Genomic DNA, 20,205 nt, shown 5'->3' with positions numbered 1-20,205 from the left:
CTAGCTATTAAGGAGCTCACAGCTCAGTATGCAAATACTTTCCTGAATCAGTACTTAAACTGTTAAGGAAAGCTAATCTTTCAATGTAACACCTCAGTCTTTATGCTACAAAGGAAGCTCAACATGTGGGCTGCTACTGAAAAACTTCACAATACTCATGTTTATGTAAAATATAATCTTCAAATTAAATTCTCAATTTTTGCATCTGACCTCATAAATTAAATATTTATTGTGTGTATTAGACTGATTCTAGGAAAAGTGAAACAAAATGAGTAAATACATTGGAATACTTCATCTGTTATTTCCAGTAGAAAGGCTAAAGTGAATGAGAGTAGAAAAAAATCTTCATCTTTTTAGATGGGTTCCCCACATCTAAATTAATGCACATTGTAAAAGCATGTGGGAAGCACTGCACTACTTCTGCCTGTGGTTTATGTTAAAGATTCTAATATCTAAGGCTGTTTAATGCTAATGGCATCTTAAAAAAAAAAAGAGAGAGAGAAAGACTTTTTGTGGCTGGGTTAGTAGAGAGGCCCCACTGCTCTAAACACAGATTTTTGGCACTTAATTAAATGGCTTTTTAAAATAAAATTAATTTGTCTTTCTGTTGTGAGCCAAGTCACTCAGAATTGTGATCCACAGAAGTATAGTCAACCTGATTTTCAAGGGACTTGATCATCTTCAGCTGCATTAATGTTTTCTGAAATTGTACAACCTGCAGAAATCCCAGGTAAGCCAAATGCAAAAAGAGGGGAAAGTACAGTTACCTTGATTCAGATTTGCAATGAGGGTAAGAAGCCAACAGAGCTAACGTTGCTGAACTGCCTAATCTAATGCACTGTTTTCTTTTCAAAAGGTGATGTGTTAGTTGTGCCAATCAAGCTTCACAAATGTCCATTCTGTCCCTACACGGCTAAACAGAAAGGAATACTAAAACGGCACATTCGCTCTCACACAGGTGAGAGGCCCTACCCCTGTGAGACATGTGGGAAACGTTTCACTCGGCAAGAACACCTTCGGAGTCATGCTTTAAGTGTAAGTTTGAAAGACGGTATCTATTAGGAGATTTAAAAAAACAGAGGGTCTTTGGTTTTTTGCAGTCATTATGCTATCCTAGGTAAAAGTCATATTCATCATATTTTGAATTAAGGCTGTTTTAAAATACATTGGACTAAATGCTTGCTGCCACCATGTGAGACAAACTTTGCCAATAATAAGTTTAAGCATCTGCCCAATAACTTAAGTGTAGATTTCTTTCTGTTGTAGGAATATATATATGCAAACTAGCCCCCTGAAAAAAGCTAAGGCAAGAAGGCAGGTTGAGTTTTTACCGTGACATTTTATTTTTAACTTTAGGTGCATCGATCAAACAAGCCAATTATCTGCAAAGGTTGCAGAAGAACGTTCACGAGTAGCATGTCTCAAGGATTACGACGCTTTGGCCTGTGTGACAGCTGCACGTGTGTGACCACTACACATGAGGACTCAATGCCCATTAACCTCAGCCTAATGGAACCTTCCTCAGAAGGCCAAGAGAAGGGTGATACAGATAATGATTGGCCCATATATGTGGAGTCTGGAGAGGAAAATGATCCAGCTGATGATGATGATGCTGATGGTGATGATAAGCAGGAAATCCACAGGAGCTTATCAGACCGAGAAACACTTATGTAGCAGTGAGACGAGAGTGGGAGGATTTAAAGCGACTCTGACAGTGGTCAGTCTGCAATGGAAAAATGGGTATTTGTCCAGTTAGTGAGACTGTACTGCTTTTTATCATTCAATTTTTTAAAGAACAGTGGGGAGAATTGGAATTTTTAATACTTTCAAGTTTTCAGTGCTGTGCACCAGAATTCTCTGGAGAATCTTCTGTCTAGGGTTCACAGAGGTTGTACTTGAACAATCTCCCGTTGTGTCTCTGCATCCCAGCTTTAAGAGACAGCACATTTTGCAAATGGAACATCTCTGTTATTTTGATAGCAGGTTTCTTCCAGTACTGTTGTCATGGCCCTTAATCCCTGATCTCAAGCAGTCACGGCGTTCTCTCTGAAGAGAGATGTAGATTAAAAGAAATGTAGTTTTCATCCATTACCTTGGACTTTTCCAAACTAAGTTGTGATCCTTCTCTGTTAGGATGGTATTATCTAAACCGTAAACCTTAGCTGTTTGTTTAGACAGGATTTGACCTGGTAGACCAACCAGGCTAACAAAAATATGCTGCAGATGAAAGTATAGACAGTAAGAATAAATATATTTCACATATCTTCAGTCGTAGGTACTTAGAGAGCAAGCTTCTTTTTTGAATTGTTTTCCCTGCATCTGCCTCTCTTGAGATTGGACTACAGATCTTCAGATGTGTCTTTAAAGACATTCAGACAACACTAGATCTGGCTTAAGAAACACTAAGCACACTTAAGATGTTATAACATTATGGTGTCTAATGCTCTGGTCACTCAGTTGAGAATAAGTGAACTGCCCAATTCTCTTCACTTTTTTACAGTGGAAGTTAAATCTGTTAATCAGGTTACTTAGGAATTCTAATACTTAAATATCCAGATTCACAGCTGATGTAGCTGAGGAGCAGTTAAATATAAGTATCTGAGCTATGCATTATGAACCAGCTCTGTATACCTTTTGGAAGCAATTGGGTGGGAAATTTCAGAAATTTGTACTAGCTTCTTTGTATGCACATCCTTTTCTTTTTCTCTTACTGTATTTTATTTTAGTCTTTGGCAATCCTCCTCATGGTTTACATTGTTGTGCAAATTTATCCAAGTACTGTTTTGCTGAAACTCCACTGTGGACCTCCTGTTTCGCTGCTGAGATAGATAAAGGTTGGCTTTCAAAGGAGGTGAGGTCATGTTACCTTTCAGTTACCAAATTGATATAAACTATGAAAATCAAGCTGGGAAGCTTTAGAAGAAAACGAACCACCAACAGAAAGCCTATTTGTTCATGCGTAACCTTCTGTTTCCTAATGAAGAGACAATATTGAAAGATTCTGTGAAGTAAGACTGTATAGAGTTAATACTTCTTTGTTATAAGTGTTTAATGAAAAGGCAGATTGTATATGAGTCTTTCTAGCTGGAGTTAAGTGCTAGATCAGAGGGAGCCAGACATGGCTGGCAAAGATTAAGTTCCTCTGACTTAATAAGACAGTATTTCTTGAAGTTTTAAAGAAATACTTCACAGTGGGGAAACATACCATGAAACCTGGGGGAAAAAGTCCTCTGATTTAACCAGTTATTTTTGTATATCTTGTGCTTTTATTTCACATATTGAATGAGAACAGTTCAGTTTCTCTATCTGCTTCATTCTGCAGTGAAGCAATAATCCTGTTGCAATGTCACAATTTATTTGTACAGAAGTGATTCTGATATCACAAAGCAGTTAAGAATTCATTGCCAGATCAAGCAGGGTGAGGAAAGAAGAAATAAGCTTATTTTTAAACAAGTTGCTTTTTTGCTACTTAATGATTCATAAAAACAGCAGAAGGTAAATAGACTTGTTTTGAAATCTCTCTCTAGATCTGCGTTCTTGGTAAGTGCCACCTTCTCAGGAAGATACTGGCATCACTTCCTGAGTTTATTTTCTGAGACTTAAACTGAGCAAGCAACATATCACTTTTAAGATCTGCTATTTATAGCTGCATTCTGAGTTTTAAAACTTTCACTCTATTCCACCCTATTCCAGATCATTTATAAATTGGGAGTTTGTAATAGCTGAACAGTATCATAGTGACACGAGAATAGAAAAAAAGCATTGAGGCAAAGTTTTCAAAAAAATTCAGGACTCTATAGTCCCGGTCTTAGTCATCTAAATAAAAACCTTTGAAAAAACAGTTCATGTAGGTGCCAGATTTGGAGCAGGGCTCTTTTGAAAATCCTACTGTAATTCTGAGTGCCAAACACTTTTGAATATCTACACAAAAAGTAGGCTTCTAAATCACGTAGGCACGTTTGAAAATCCCCCCTGTAGCTCACTGGGACTACTCTTTTGGACTACTCTGTTTTCGTTGAGCCCAACTTCAGAGGGTATTTTTTTGGTATTTGATTATCTGATAAAGGAAGGACTTCTGTGTGTGAGAACACCTGAAAGGGAGTCATGATATCTGTGATTGCTGGGAGACTAACTGGCATAATGAAAGTGGGGTAGGAATGTAAATAGGGATCCGAAATGGTATTTAGTGACTAGGCATCCCAATCTCTGGTCGTTCTAACAGGAGAATGCCATCTCATTGTAAATATTGTAGAGGCCACTAGACATGGAGTATCCGCTGGGCATGGTGCTGGCTAGTGTGCTACAATTAAACTGTCAGATGATTTAGCTTACCACACTGTTGAACTGTGCTGAGGTGCAGACTAGCTAACTCTGAAATTTTGAGGACATTCAGAGAAGGGAAAATTAAACTCTTATGAAAGTCTGTATGTAATAGAGTTAAGAGCTGCAGAAAAGACTGCAGAGATCTTCAGCAATTTTACTTCAACCTGCTTTGTTTGGTATTAGAGATTATTGTTGTGTGTCTTGTGCGTAGAAAATGCAGCTGTGTTAACTTTTGTGTAACACGGGGTAAGGGGTGGGTGGGGGAGGCATTACATTCACATTTCAGATTGAAAGTGACCACCAAAACTGATGTTTCCTGTTGATCTGTCATATCGTGCTACTTTGTTTTTAATGGAGTCCTTTAGCCTTTGTATTTAGTAGAAGAGGGTGTAATTTACCCACTTCCTTGTGACCATGTTCATGTAAATCTGTTTGCTGTGCTTTCCACCTAGTTTTTTGGTGTTTTTCCTGAAATCTTCCATTGTAAATCCAGCCTCTACAAGCTTTGAGAAAAGGATGTGGCTGTTTTAAAAGGTTCTTATGGTGCTTAATGAAGAATCAAAAATAATGTTTTTGGAAAAGTTATTTCTAATATAATCTCTTTCTCAAAGTTTTTAAAAGGCCATGCAGGCGCATATCTTAAAGTCTTAGCTCTATGTAACCCACTTTGTTTAGGAATATACATTTTAATGTACTTTTGCACATAACTGCAATGTATTTCACTAAAGGAATACATGCTGCACTGGTATTAATAGTGCATTTTACCTCTTGGTGCAAGACCTTGTAAATCTTCCAAATGTGGTCATTTAATTTTCTGATGTTTTGTAAGGCAGTTTCATAACTGGAGTCCTTTAGTCTAGTTTAAATGATGAATTCTTATAAACCGAAACCTTATTTGTGGAAGTAACTTAGCTATAATAGTGGATCTTGGAGCACTTTGGAGGTTTTTGATTGCCTAGAAAATAAAATAGTCTGGGAGGGTAGCTTTTTTTTCTTTCTTTCTTTCTTTCTTTTTTTTTTTTTTAACATTCACAAAGTTGACTAAGATATAGATTAAGTCTTGCATTTAAATTTTGGGGAATTAAAAATGAATATATCCATTGTTAGCACAAGATACCATGCAAGCAAAAATCACATTCATGTTAGGAAAAGATTAAAAGGATGCTGTCAACTTAAAATCTAGCCAGCTGTTTTTTTGGTTTTTCTTATAAATTCTTTTATATTATTAACACTAACTTTGTTTCCCTACCAGTTTTTGTAGTTTTGTAATCATCTTAACTTTTTAAACTCTTTTTTTAAAGCTTTCCCTTTTTTATGCCATGGGAAAATATGCACGCAACTGGGAAGCAGTCACTGATGTTGGCCGGAAGAAAATGTTCTCAAATGCCTACAATAAAATGCCTGGAAAAAGGGGGGAAAAAATCCTAGATTGCTCTGCAATGACAGTGGATATTTCACAATCAAACTTTTTTAAAACCTACTTTTACAGAATATATTTAAAACCTATATTTATCTGTTGATTTAGACTATCTTGAGTCAATGGAAAATATAATAAAACCTACTTTCTTTTCACTGTTTTCATTTAAACAGTGAAATCTGTTCATTTTTATTTTATTTGGGATCTTTATGTTAATATTTTTGTGTTTCAGAAGTGCCTGGGAAGTATTCCTGTTTCAAAACCTGTTTTTTGAATTTTTTAAATCATTAAAACCTTTCCATTAGAATTAAAGGTTATGTTTATAAAACTGAATTTTTTTTGAATCCAACTTATGTTGACAGTGCTTTCTGCCCTTTAATGTGCACACACAAATTGTATTTATTCTGTTAAAGCCTATTAATATTATGCCAACCAAATAATTGAAGACAGTCTTTTTTTCTCTGTTGTTGAATTGTTTAAAATTCAAATTTTCTATATGTCTGGAAATAGTTTTAACATGTATTAGAATCTAAAGGGCATTAGTTGTTAAAACCTTTCCAATGGCTCCTTTAGGCATGCACATGTTTTAGTAAAACAGAATCCTGACGATAACTACAACAGCTTCTTTGTTTTCTATTAAACGTTTATAGGCAGTAGTCTGGATACTAGTAAATAAATTTAAAAAAAATCTCAAAACAGTAAGTACTGTACACAGCAACTTTAAATGCCATTCCAAAATATCCAAAGGCAATATGCCAGACCTCAAACTTTGCACTGCCAATCAAGATGCAAAACATTTTATTTGAAATGAACTGCTAAAATATATGACTCTGTGCTTCTTGCATTACTTTAGCATAACTAGCTCAGTCTGCAGTTCTGTAAAGGCTTAGACACGTGATCGATCCCATTGATCATGAGCCTAGTTACTAGGGTAAAATTTAAGCATACATGAACAGTTTTTCAGAATTAGAAACCAAATCAGGTCTTAGAAATACAACTTTCTAAAAGTGTCCCAGTACATGAAAAATATGGGCACTTAAAAAAAGAAGACAAAACAGTATCTAATATTATTTTGTCAAGAAAGAGAAGTGCTAGGGAATGGAAGAAGGGACTGACAACCAGTTTTTCATGCTCTGGTTCCATCAGATTTTAGGGCCAGTAATTCTGTGTGGGGAAAAAGATCATGTAAAGTTCTAAATCTGGGATCTTTATAGTATTTTACAAAAGATAAACTTTGCAATATTTAGACAATTCAGAGTACACTCCACATAGCGATGCTAACCCAGCAGACCTTTCCAGATTTAATAGCTGGACAGTTTCCACAGATCAGTAATACAGAAGTTGTACTGACATTATATCCGGAGCTGCCAGACTTGCAAGTGTATCTGTCTTGATGTTGAAATGTCTGTGTGTGTATGTATTGGGGTGGAAGAGATAAAAATAAATAACACCAAAGTTGAGAATTAATGTGCATCACCACTATATAGGCAATTTACCCTTTTAAGGGGTGGGGATCAAATCTTTTAAGTGCTTTTTGTAAGTTTTTTTCTATAGTGGTGCATAACTGAATCTGTCTTTATTGTATGTTAAATTACACATGTACTATATATGTTCATATCATTGTATGTAGTCTGGTTTTTTTATAGTTAAAGAACAGAAAACATTAAATATTAATCTAACATTAAGTGCAATTTTTTTTCCATTTCCCACAGAAAAGGAGGACACTGGAGTTAATTAGATATCTTGGTAGTAATCTTGTGAGATTTTTTATCTGGGGATGTGCTTTAGCAGAGATTTGCCAGGGTTACTTTGGGGGCAGGGAAAGAGACCTGGATTCAGCAAGGCTGTGTAGATAAATGCATAGAACCATTCCTGCAGTTTTGTCATATCCTGTACTCTTCACAGGTTGTAAACATAATGTTTAGAAGATAGCCTACTCAACTAAGGTTTGGCATACTGGCAGTTAGAAGATTCTTCCCGATATTTAATAGTTTAGGACAAGATACAATAATTTCCTTTTCATCCTGAAATAACACTGATTCTGATAAATCACAGAGCTGTGACATTTCACACAAGAAAAGAATCATTTCTGTGTTATTGTATTACAAATATTTTTTTACCTAAATTTTCACAGATCCATCAGGCTTGCAAGCCAATACACGGAAAGTGTAAGTGTCATATGATGTTGACAGGACAGGTAGTCCAAGAGGGGACAAGGTGTTACAGAGTGTGTAATGAGTGTCTGCATGAACCTGGCATAGAAAGTATTCCTACTGACCTGGAGGCTGAACAAGCATTTGTGTTCATACTAGAAGACAACAAGGGTGCTAGCTAGGGATCTCAGTGAAGACCACAGAGCTAAAGAAATCCTGTACAAGTCTACTGCCTTTGTCATGCAGAAAGCTGATGAAAGTCAAGATGATGCTAAGACAAAAGAACTAAAGCCAAATATTAGCTGGCAGTGTCTTACATCACAGTAATAATCTCATCCTTAAGCTCATTTCCGGTGTCTTGCTCCTGGTTCTCCTTTCTCCATGTCTACTTAACTTCAAAAAGCTCTTTCATTATGACTGTGATATGTTCTTGTCTGCACACTGTATTCCTCAAGGCATCAGGCCCTGTAACACAGAAAAATATCCTGAGATGAAATGATGAACAACTCACCTACTAACTACCAAAATAATATATTTTTATGTAACACAAAGTTTCTCAAAAGTTTTCAAACAAACAAAAAATGTTCACTGAAAACTACTTTTCCTTTAAGAGGTGTAGTACTATTTTAAAAGCAATAATTTTTGCAAGAATGTAGATTATAATTCCTGTTGTTCACATTCTCTCATTATGTACGTTTTACATCCAGGAAAAAAAAAGAAAGAGGCAACTAATTAATCCTCCAAGCATGGTACATTTCTGATCCAGTGGAAAAGACTGGCAATTACTTTTTCCATGATGGAATGAGGAAAGGAATTGCGCTGCTTTAGCCCCAAGCTGTTTGTAATTTTACTTACACTTTCATAATTTAAAAATAAATTTAAAATAAAAATGTTGGTAAACGCATTTTACTTCATTCACAGATTTGAGAATCAATGCATATCAGTCAGTGACTCTATAGTACCTCAGTTGTACTGTCTTGAATTTCTTTGGCAAGATGTATCACATAATATTTAAAGACAAAAATCATACCCTAATTGAAATTATGATTTCTCAGAAATGTTATTTTTAAGGGAAACTGAAATCTTTTAATTGGTGCTACTGTTAGTTATACTTGGTTACTGAAACCCAAATAAGACAATGCAAAATTTATGTTAATAATTTTCATATCAGCACTAACAAAGAAGGTGATTTTGTAAAGTCCTGTCTGTACATTGCTACCTAAAAGGCATGCTATCAATCTTTCATTTGAAACACTCAATCTCATGTTGCTGTGAGAAGCATGTCCTCTACATAGTTGCTAAGTTTATTCCCATTGCATAGGCTCTCCAAGCAATATCTCATCTTCAAGTGGAGCTTTCTTGGCCAGGAACAGTAACTGAAAAATTTAGAATTACAAAACAAAGCACAAGATTAAATAACTAAATACACTTCTAGAATCAGTGTATTGTTTGTGATGTATTGTTGTGCAAAACAGGATGAAGTCAGTCCCTACGTATGAGAAAACCGATAGTCAGTTCCGTGGCTGCTCCTAGCAGCAGTGAGCAGACCCAGGGCAAGGTCACTGAAGTACTCCAAGCAAAGCACTTGCAACCTCTTTGAAAATTCTAATTAAAACTACTCTAGATATCACTGCATTTTTTCCTGCTTTTAAAATTCTATTAGTCTGCTCCTAATAGATGGGGAACCCTTGAGTTCTCACTGGCATTCATACAAACTGCCATGCTCAGCTCTCACTGGTATACAAGTGAGAGTACAAATTATCTGAAAACTCAGCTAAGTCAAATAGAACAACATATGCCCACAAATAGTTTGTTTCAGAAGGAAGTTTTCAGCAGATGAAATATTTTGGGCATGGATCTTAAAAAAATGTGTAGGATGTTATATAAAAAGTGGTGCTACTTAGTTGAATTTGCAGGCAAAATCCAACTTCAGAGGAATGAATTCGAGCACTATAAAAGCCTGTTACTGCAAATAAAAAATCTTCTTTAAAGATTTATAATAAATTTAAGTATATTACTATGTGTTCCAGTTTTTGTTTCTGAGAGAGTTTAATCTTAGTATTCTCACACAACGTTCCCTAGTTCCACACATACAATGCTTTTTTTGTGGAAAGTACGGAAAAGACTTCAGGTCCAAGGACTCAACCCTGTTTAGCATGGTCAACCTCTGTGCTTGTGCATACATCTCCATAGAAATCAGCAAGTATCAAAGAGACAGCGATCTGCGTTGGCAGAACAATTTACATAGTGGTGATATGTACAGAAGACTAGGAAAAAAAAGGCTGTATTTGAAGAAAACTTGCTAACTGCTTATTAATATCCTAAAATTTGAAAATAAATATATTTGTTGAAGATGGAGTTTTGTTTATAGCAAGATTATCTGGATTGACAGAGTCTAATTTTAACTTATTCCTGACTTTAGTGACATTGCTAGATGTCTCACAACTTAAACGTTGAGAGGAATTTACCTTTGGAATAAAGCCATCTGTAAGTGGGCACCTTCAAATTCAAACTGGGCACTCAACAGCAGATAATAGGGATATGCCATATTGTTACCTTTTGTGCTGTTACCTACAGAAACAAGCATACTTTCACCATACTTGCCTGATGAAATACTGGCACTTAGAGACACTTCCTAAATAGGATTTACCAGTAGCTGTACAACAGATCCTAAGACTACAAATATCAGGAAGGCATTTAATAGACACCTCTCATTTTTACCACTTTCAAACAAAAGGGATAGAAGTGCATATTTGTTTATTTCTGTAACTAAAATGTCTAAAATCAAGTGAATTCACCATTTAAAAACCTGAAGGAAATTATTATGAACTACTTACGTTCAAAGAAAAGTGTTGTGCAGCCCATTTGCAAAGACATTCATTTGTCCTGAAAGATAGTTAGCCACTTGGTGGTTCATTCACCTTTCTTACAGCTGGACTTTTTCCTGACGTAGAGGAGCCAACTTGTCTCCTTGTTTATGTAATCCACCGCAGTGGTGGTTTCTCTCATTGCCTGTATTGACTTGCTTTGGACTACAGGTAAATGTGTCACATGCCAGGTGAGCCTCTCTAAACTCAACTTATATCAGTGCAGAAAGGAATCATGACCAAAGATACGACGTTTGATTCTGGTACTCCTCAACCTCGACAAGAAACATCTGCTGCCACAGATTAAAGCAAGCGCAAATAAGTGTCTGCAGATACACACTGGATCTCTCCACTGGGGAAAAACAAAACACATACATACTAAATAACTCTCACAGTAATTTCTATATAGTATTTTACTGGAATACAAATAAACTTCATCCAAGGCTGGAAACTGATAAAGTTGGCATGAGAACAGGCAAATGCACACATCACATGTCCACAACTTTTAGGCATGAGACGGTAAGGTCTTCTGTGGCTTGCAGAAAGGAATACTGTATGCGTTATGAGTGAATGCAATATTAATAAAATGTGAAAGATTGTTTTGTCCTGTCTTTCCTCTTTCTGTCTGTTTGCTTATGGCTACAGCCTCTTTCCTTTCTTGTCCAAATTCTCTTTGCTTCTTTGGGAGAAATCAGGAGGAACTCATTTTGTTTGCTCTGTCCCTGTCACCAGCTAGCTTCATTTGATACCACCTTCTTCTTATACTGGAGTAAGCAGTGAACAATCAGTCCTATTCATCTACTTGGGACTTTATAGACTTTCATCTTACCTCATCTGCCTCATTTTTTTTCCAGTTTGGAAATTCCACACTATATAGACGTTTGCACAAAGCTGTTCCAGACCTTTTATCATTTCTCTTTCCCTTTTCCGAACCGTTTCAGGCTCCTGTGTATCCTCTTTGAGATGAGTGACACCTGGACTGTACAGAGTAGTCAATATGCAGGTGTGCACTATTGAATAATGTAAGATCTAGGAGCTGGGTACTGGGTAGTTGGGCTACCCCGAAAGATGTGTGGAATGATGAGGAGGAAGAGAGTTACTAATGGTCCCCTGTACTGGCTTTGGAATCAGTTCAACTAATACATTATTTAGACTTTGACGTAAAGGCACAATACAATGTTATGAAATTTGCAGATGACACATTCTAAGGAATTGCCAATACCATGCAAAATGGAATTTACAGGATAAACTAATGTCTTTTTGGACTGCGCTAACAGAGATGGGGAAAATTAAACAGTACGAAATGCAAAAATCATGACTTTAGATAGAAAAATACATATTACAAGCTATTGGAGACAACAGAAGACTAGAGGGATGTACGCACTGATCACAGGATGACTATGAAGCAGCACTGTGACACGGCTTGAAAAGGCTGGTCAGTTGTAGGATACAGCAGATTCAAATGTTTTCAGTTGTCAGAGCATTAATACCATTGTCCAAGGCACTGGAGTTTCATGTCAAATACTGTTTAAGCTCTGATCACTCTTATGTTCAAGAATGTTTAATTTAAACTGGCAGGTCTTATGAAAGATCTGAGAGTGCGGCCTGCATATCGAAGTTTGAAAGGAGATGGAATCCACAAAACTAAGGAAGATTATTAAAAAGAGTGAATTAAATTGACCTTAAATATTGTTACAACATATATGGATATAAATGGGGTATGACTAAATTTATATGATATACTGAGAGAACGTTTCTAACTATCAGAGCAAAGACTCTTTAGATAACTTTCCCTTTTCCCCATAGTGGGGAAAGGAACGTAAATTGTTTCAAGATGGAATGTCTTAAGTTTACTGAAGGAAGGGCTAAAAAGGACACAAAGGATATGGTTAAGGCAGAATGGCTCCCACGGGAAAAGAGGTATTTATGAGAAATATCTGGGGTGTCAGAGCACAGAAAAGACCCTGGTGGTAAGAACAGGAAAGAGAAAGATTCCAAACTTCAAGTGAGAGAAGGTGAGAGGCTTCGGTGGAAGGATTTCAGACATCATGGTTTCTTCAGAAGATAATGGAGATATGCAAAAAAAGAGGAATACCACTTCTCCTCTTGAGAAAGCTGCAGGCATGTGAAAGAGGGATTTGGGTCATCAAGGCCCCTGCTATACATAAAGGTGTGAGAAGGAAGCATCTAGGGCATCACATCCCCTCTCGGGTAGCATGTGGGTGTGAGAAGAGGGAAGCAGCCCAGACTGCAGGGCGATCAGGCGGAGGAAGCTGCTGGGCTGTGCCTGCAATCGGTGCGTTGCCCCTTTAATTGTGTCCCCAGCCCTCGGGCGTCTCTGTCCAACGCCCACGTCAGCAAATACCTTTTGTTTCTCTCACGTTCGGGCTTCCAGGGTTTGGGGCTGCGGGACCAACACATTGCCTTAAACCGCAAAGAGCCCCGACGCGGGGGCCGGGGATCCCGCATCCACCGCCTGCTCCTCTCGGCTAAGCGGCAGCGGCAGCCACCCGCAGAACCCAGCCGGTAAGTGGCGGCTCTCGCACGCCGGCAGGCCAGACAGGGCGTTGGGATTTGGGGGCGGAAAGGGCCCCAGAGCGAGCCTGCTGCGAGGGGCAGCGAGGGACGTCCCTCGGCTCCGCAGTCCCCGCGGGCGCCGGGGCCCGAGCGCGGCCGGCGCGCTGCCCGCCGCCGCTCGGAGCCGCTCGTTCCCCGGGCTGCACAGCGCTGGGAGAGACCTAAGCGGGCGCCATTTGCAGCCCCGGGCGCGGCTGCGAGGAGCCAGGCACGGCAACAAAGGGCTGCGCGGGAGCTGGGCGGCGGGTGCGGGGCGAGAGGGGCCGCGGCGGGGGACGGGGCGCGGGCAGGGCGCTGCCGGCGCGGCGCGGCGGAGGCGGCGGGCAGCGGGGGCAGGAGCTGCTGGGGCCACGCCGGGCGCCAGGCGCCGGGCTGCCGCCGCGCGGCGGAGCCCCCGCGGAGCCGGGGGAGCGGGAGCCGAGGCTCCGGCAACGCGGGCGGCTCCGCGGTCGCTCGGGGCTGCGGCCCCGGCGCGCCAGGCGCGGCGTCCCGCTGGGGAGCGCGCAGCCGCCCGGAGCCCTGGCGGGCGCTGGCGCCCCGCTTCCCGCGGCAAGCGGCGGCGGCAGGACCGGGGGCGGCAGCCCGCGCAGCCAGGAGATGCCTCCGCGCCTTGGCGGGCGGGCCCTGCGCCGCCGGGCGTCCCTGGCTCCCGAGGGTCGAGCGACCAATTCGGCCGGGCGGGAGGGTGAGTGACGGCGACCGCTACCAATGCCGGGGAGCCCGGGCCGGGAGGGCTGCGGCCGCCGAGGGCTTCGCCGCTGACTACCCATTTCTGGTCCCTTCGGAGGCGAGGATATGAGCCCAGCCGGACCAGGGCGATGTGATAACGTCAACTCACGGCATGGACGCACTCTTCAACCGAGACACTCACAACTGCTGAAGGGCTCGTCGTCTTGTTGCTGACTGTCTGAAGGTTGTACAGCTTCCAGCGAGTTGCACACATCCTTAGGAAGTAGATGCTCCTAGCTGTAGCACACGCATCTCTGCCAAATAACGTGTACAGGTTTATTTGGCTTTTTCTGTTTCTGGAGTCTTTTCTTTTCAAAAAAAAAAAAAAAGTATGGTTACGCATATTGTTATTTAAAAACATATTTTAAGAAAAATTATTTTAAAAGATACCTGTAAAATTGGGTCCAGTATCTTTGGCTGAGTTGTAGGATGCAGAACTCAAGACTTTAATTATGTTTTTATTTTAGAGCAACCCTACATTTCACCTTTTCTGGAATGGAGATTTCTTCTCACCAGTTTCACCTCCTGCAACAACTAAATGAGCAGCGCAGGCAAGACTTATTCTGTGACTGCAATATCCTGGTTGAGGGAAAGGTCTTCAAAGCACATCGAAATGTGCTGTTTGCCAGCAGTGGCTATTTCAAAATGCTCCTCTCACAGAGTTCAAAGGAGACTAGTCAGCCAACAACAGCTACTTTCCAGGCATTTTCTCCTGACACGTTTACAGTTATTCTAGATTTTGTGTATTCGGGCAAACTGTCTCTTACCGGTCAGAACGTCATTGAAGTCATGTCAGCGGCTAGCTATCTTCAGATGACCGATGTTATCAGCGTGTGTAAAACATTCATTAAGTCATCACTGGACATCAGTGAGAAGGAAAAGGATCGCTACTTCAGTCTTTCAGACAAAGACGTAAATTCAAATGGTGTGGACCGCTCCTGCTTATATGGTGCTGGCTGGAGGGCAGAAAGCAGCCCTCCACATTCTCACTTAAATCCAGATCAAGGGACATGTATGATGGGTGGAAGTGCTTGGAGCAATTTCAACTACTATCCAGCTTCTCAAAGAAATGCACAGCAACAGCTGTCCAAGCACGAGCAAAGGCAGGATTCCATAAAAAAATCCAGGCACCTAGGACTGCAGCAGCCTTCTGACATTCCTCACTATAAATCAAGCAAACTTGAGGACAGAGCTTCTGAGCCTGCTGGCCACGTTACTCAATCCGAGGAGCAAGTTCAGATTGAAACAGAAGTTGAATCTCCTCATGTGGGATACCAATACGGTCAAGGGTCTGATGTGATACCAAGGAGTTTGGCTGTATCACAGCAAGGGCATGAATCACCCCGTTCTTCTGGTAAATCCAAGTCTTCAAAAGCAGACGAGCAGTATACAAGCATGCCCTCGATTCTAGGTGTCATGGGAAGCTGGGCTGAAGGTAAGAGTTGTTTTTAATGCGCTAAGTACACAATCATCTGTTAATCGTTTGTTCTGTCAGTGAGAAAATACACATTACTAAGAAAGTGTATATTGACAAAAATTCATCTGTATTGCCCAGAAATGTAAGTTTGGAAAGTTTAATGCTATTTTTTAATAATTATGAATGATGGAAATATCTGTCTTAAATTGGTCCTGATAGCTGTACTAGTTTATTAAAACTAGCCTTTCAAAATGCATAACCTTTAGTGTTTCCACAGCTTCATCCTGCAAATATAAGTCATTAGTCTTTTTGGATATTTTAAATCCACTTTAATATAGCTAATGGACCACTCCATTTCCTTTATTGCACTCTTGTGTAATTAACAGGAAAGACAAGATCTTTGTATTTGACAAGACCTATAATAATATTTTTTTAAATAAAAAGGGCTTATTTGTGTTGCTTTTCATAACTAGAATAACCTTTTCCTAGAATATTACATGACTAGAGTTGTTATGACTTTTAAAGTTTTTCTTAAATTATTTTCTAACAGATGATCTGCCCAGGATGCGGTTCAAGTGCCCATTCTGTACACACGTGGTGAAAAGAAAAGCAGACCTAAAGCGTCACCTTCGCTGTCACACAGGAGAGCGCCCTTACCCTTGTGAGGCATGTGGAAAAAGATTTAGCAGGCTAGATCACCTAAGTAGCCATTTTCGAACAGTATGTATTTTTAGTAACTGCATGATTTGTTTAATGTGTAAATCCAACTGTGTTAGTATAATTAAACACAGTATAAGTGTTATCTCGTTGATATACGGCCTACCTTAAGAGGTAATACAAAATTAATCTGGTTTTGTTTAAGTCAATGATGTGAAGCATAATTCATATGAAAATTCATTGTTAATTGATGGCTCAGAAAGGTACTGTGCTCTATGTAAGTCCTGAATAGAGTCTAAGTGGGGAATTACAGAGCCTGTGTTTGTTTCGTTTTTAACATTTGGATGACTGTCTCTCAAAATGAGTTAACACTTCTGTTTGACACTACTCCAGCCCTACTTTTTGTTATCTGAAAAAACACTTCTTCCCTGTGGATAAAATATCAAATTTATTCATTTCAATTTTCCCAGATTCATCAGGCTTGTAAGCCTATCTGCAGAAAGTGTAAACGCCACGTGACTGAGCTAACGGGACAAGTGGTCCAAGAGGGGACAAGACGTTACAGACTCTGTAATGAGTGTTTGGCTGAAGCTGGCATAGACAGTATTCGCATTGACTTGGAGGCTGAAGCACCCCTTGAATTTCCACCAGAAGGGGATAAGGATTCCAGGTGGCACTATGGGGAAGACAACAGATCTGATGTGGAGATTGTGGAGGATGGGTCAACCGACTTGGTCATTCAGCAGGTTGACGACAGTGAGGATGAAGCAGATGAAAAGGAAGTAAAACCAAATATTAGGTAGTTGTGAGATAAGAATTAGTAAATTATCCCTTTTACATTGAATTCCTGTGTCTTGACCATAAGCCCTCCACCAGCCTGTTATCATACAAAGACGTATTGCTTTCTCTTGAACAGGTCCAAACTTGCATGCATTTATGGACATGCCATTGATCCCATTTTGAATTTTGTTATCAAAATACGTGTATTTTGCTTCATTAGAAATAATCCATCCTTAAATGGAATAATGGATGAACAAGGAAACTGAAGTACTACATGGATAACTTTTTATAGTAGGCAATGGGTCCCTTCTAAAAGCCTCTTTCAATGGGGTAGAGTCTAAATACTTAAAAAAAAGTGACAAAGCATTGTAAATTATCCACTTCTTCAACTTTTAGAGATGTGGGTTTTATATGCAGTATCACCTGCTGATCAAGAAAGTATTAATACCCACCACCACCACTATAGAATACAGAGAAAATCTCTTTCCAGCATTCAGAAGTGAAGATTCCATGAAATTTCATGAAGTCTTCATATTGTGATTAGAAAAGCCAGGCAGAGAATTAAGAAAGAACATACAAAAATGTTTTAGCATAAACATCTGGAAAAGCACTTTCTTTTAAAAAAATATTCTGATAAGGAGAATCTTTGAATCTTTAGGAGATCATTCATTCGAGAAATATTTCTTTACAAGAAAATAAAACACATACGTACTATTCCTAGTCAACGCATCACAGATAAAATTATTACTCATATGGATCATTAATTCATACAGGTAGATGTTTTATTCACTGTGAAAACTGGGAACTCAAGTTGGGGTGTGTTTTAGTAACCATGGGAATTTTTTTTTTTTTTTTTTTTTTAATCTCAGAAGTGCTGATGTGATGTGACTGGTAGCTCAGCATCCACAGCATTATCAGTGGCAGTGCCAGCTTTTCAATGCCAATGTGAAGGAAACAATCTTTACAAGGTTGCTCTGGCCTTTGTGTTCTTTCCTTGTCCCCTATTCTAATTGCCAATAATGATGGCAGAGCCAGCTAACTTGTACACTATATATACTATATCATTAGAAATGGAACCGATGAGATTTACATCTGAAGCCATTGACTGTTCTTGTTTGTATTGACCTGTACTCAGTTTAAACTGATGAGTTTTAAGATGCAGTCAGTATCAATTTATATATTTGCAGAGTCATTCAGTCACCAAGAGATTTTTAACCTTTTTCAGTTTCTACTATACACCAGTGAACAGTACGTACTGAAAGCTCTAGACATTTATTTGTGTTACTTCACCTACAGTTAGACTACAAGAGATGACTAATGGTGAAGAAAGTTTACTTTGAAAACAAAATGAGCCACTTTATCTTCTAACTTAGTGAGTTTATCTTAACCAGCACTGTAAACAGGAAAAGAGCAGAAGTATGCTGCTAGGGTGCTTTCACTCTGTATTTTCTTGGACAGATATGAGTATTACTACAGGCTTCATCCTCTGATCACTGAAGTCAATGGGTAAAGGCTTAGAAAACTTTTTTTTTTTTTTTTTTTACTACTGTGTAAGCATGTTTGGCTGAAACCTGGGATTAATTACAGAACAATTCCGTATATATACTATATAATCTCTTTCCCAGGGGCAGCTACAAAGTCACTATTTTATTTTTATTTCTGTAAAAACTGTATAGCCTTATTAGTATCATCATTACCAGAGAGTGCAGCATTTTCTTACCAGTCTGCAGATGGCTAGCCTACAAGTCTCTTAAATGAGAGCTCAAGCGCTACCTTACCAAGTTGACAGTGTAAGCATTAAGTGCTTCCCTCCCCACCACCCCCGCAAAAAAAAAAAAAAAAACAACTTGCAAGACTGTCAAGAAATAGCCTGCTCGTATGTTCTAAGGATACTCTATTTCTTTTTATCCAGTTGGGGACCAGTGTTTATTGCTCCTACAGAAATTATCATTCATTGGCTTGGATTTGGGGGGCAGGTGGAAGGGCGGGATTTATCAAACTTTCTAATAACCCTCTATTTTATGTTACATTTTATTCAGCAGTCCACAAAATGGACTTGATGTGAAAATAGCTAGTAACTTCTTGGAGCTTATTGCTCCAAAAATTTGTAATACAAAATGGTTAAAAATATTCCATGAACAACCTTAACTAAATCAAATATAGAACAAAGGAATTTATAAAGGAATATGGAATGGCTTCAATCAATTACAAATTCCAAGAGAAAATGCTTGCAGAAATAGAATTTAATAGATTTTTCCCTTTCCCTTTAAATTAAACAGTATGCACAATAAATTCTAGGTATCTGTGCCTACTGTCCCAGAATACTAAAAGAACTGGGATGTATGTATGTGTGTGTGTGTGTATTTGGGGATGGATTAAGGGGATGGGAAAAGACAGTGTCCCTCGTAAGACTGAAATCCTTCCAACTGCCAACTATAAAGATGAGAATATTAAGGAGTTATATATGTCTGGGGAGGGGTTTCAGAAACAAAGGGATTTCTGGATCAATATTCAGTCTGATTACATATTCTAAATCTAAGAATAGTGAGGACCAGATGCTTCAGAAAAAGATGTGAAATACTATAATGGGCAATTATACAAAGAACAGTCTATCCATATGAAGACATTTACTTTTTAAGTATAGGCAGATTAACTGCTGATTTATGTCTTGGCAAACAAGGGTTTTTATTGCTTTTTTACATTATTATTCTCAGTAGCATAAATAAATATTTGTAGTCATTTTTAAAGTATCTTGCTAAGCTTGGAGTTTTAGCTCAAGACTGCAACTCTCATAGGTCAATTATGTTTTGTATTTAAAAAGGTATAATTTTTACATTTGTTGCCTTATTTCAGTTGTTGTTCCCTTATTTTTGTATTGCAAGACAAGATAAATGTAAGTGCCTTATATTTTCTACACTGTCCTTCATTTTACATATCCAATCATATATTTTGCTTGTTTTTCTCTAAATGAAAGAAATCCTCTTTTCTTCTTTTGTTTTTTTTCCCACCTCCTTGCATTTCCATGCCTCTGGTCACTCTCTTCTCCATGTTCCTGTTAATATCACATACCACTCATTACCAGAAGTAAGGTTTTCCTTCTTTTCAAGGAGGAAACCAAAGATCTTGTAGGAAACTTTAAAAGAAACAGCTTTGACAGTTGTTCATTTCATAGGATTGTTCCCACAGAATTTAATTTATTGATAAAAGCTGATTTTAATGTGTAGCTTTTAGAACTTTGCCAGGTTACAAGTAAAGTACCTGATTTTATCTTTAAATCCTAGAGAA

At 38.8% G+C, this 20,205-nt stretch overlaps 2 protein-coding genes and 1 long non-coding RNA gene across 6 annotated transcripts in view; 2 read left to right on the top strand and 1 right to left on the bottom strand.

Annotated features, from left to right (window-relative positions):
* Positions 1-6,352, top strand: part of ZBTB8B (zinc finger and BTB domain containing 8B) — a 9,648-nt gene extending 3,296 nt beyond the window's left edge. For both annotated transcript variants that reach the window (XM_064525164.1, XM_064525165.1), the window contains exons 3-4: positions 857-1,035; positions 1,357-6,352. In XM_064525164.1, coding sequence (XP_064381234.1) covers positions 857-1,035; positions 1,357-1,674 — 497 coding nt within the window. In that variant the 3' untranslated portion in view covers positions 1,675-6,352. The remainder of the gene's footprint in view (positions 1-856; positions 1,036-1,356) is intronic.
* Positions 1,320-14,334, bottom strand: LOC135330692 (uncharacterized). The gene is made up of 3 exons (XR_010392694.1): positions 14,209-14,334; positions 8,211-8,358; positions 1,320-2,046 (listed from the first exon to the last, which is right to left on the bottom strand). It is a non-coding gene; the product is annotated as an uncharacterized LOC135330692 (long non-coding RNA).
* LOC112982123 (zinc finger and BTB domain-containing protein 8A-like) lies at positions 12,977-20,205 on the top strand. 3 transcript variants are annotated; one of them, XM_064525161.1, is made up of 5 exons: positions 12,978-13,286; positions 14,125-14,250; positions 14,534-15,501; positions 16,034-16,203; positions 16,611-20,205. In XM_064525161.1, exons 3-5 carry the CDS (start codon positions 14,562-14,564, stop codon positions 16,941-16,943), a joined length of 1,443 nt encoding a protein of 480 aa, XP_064381231.1. In that variant the 5' UTR covers positions 12,978-13,286; positions 14,125-14,250; positions 14,534-14,561; the 3' UTR covers positions 16,944-20,205. The 3 variants fall into 3 exon arrangements, with proteins under 3 accessions (XP_064381232.1, XP_064381231.1, XP_064381233.1); XM_064525162.1 differs by lacking the exon at positions 14,125-14,250 and having other exon boundaries at positions 12,977-13,286; positions 16,034-16,149; XM_064525163.1 differs by lacking the exon at positions 14,125-14,250 and having other exon boundaries at positions 12,980-13,286.

The sequence above is a fragment of the Dromaius novaehollandiae genome, chromosome 23 (assembly GCF_036370855.1).
Source record: "Dromaius novaehollandiae isolate bDroNov1 chromosome 23, bDroNov1.hap1, whole genome shotgun sequence".
In the NCBI taxonomy this organism is placed as follows: domain Eukaryota; kingdom Metazoa; phylum Chordata; class Aves; order Casuariiformes; family Dromaiidae; genus Dromaius; species Dromaius novaehollandiae.
This window is presented reverse-complemented; position numbering and strand designations above follow the sequence as displayed.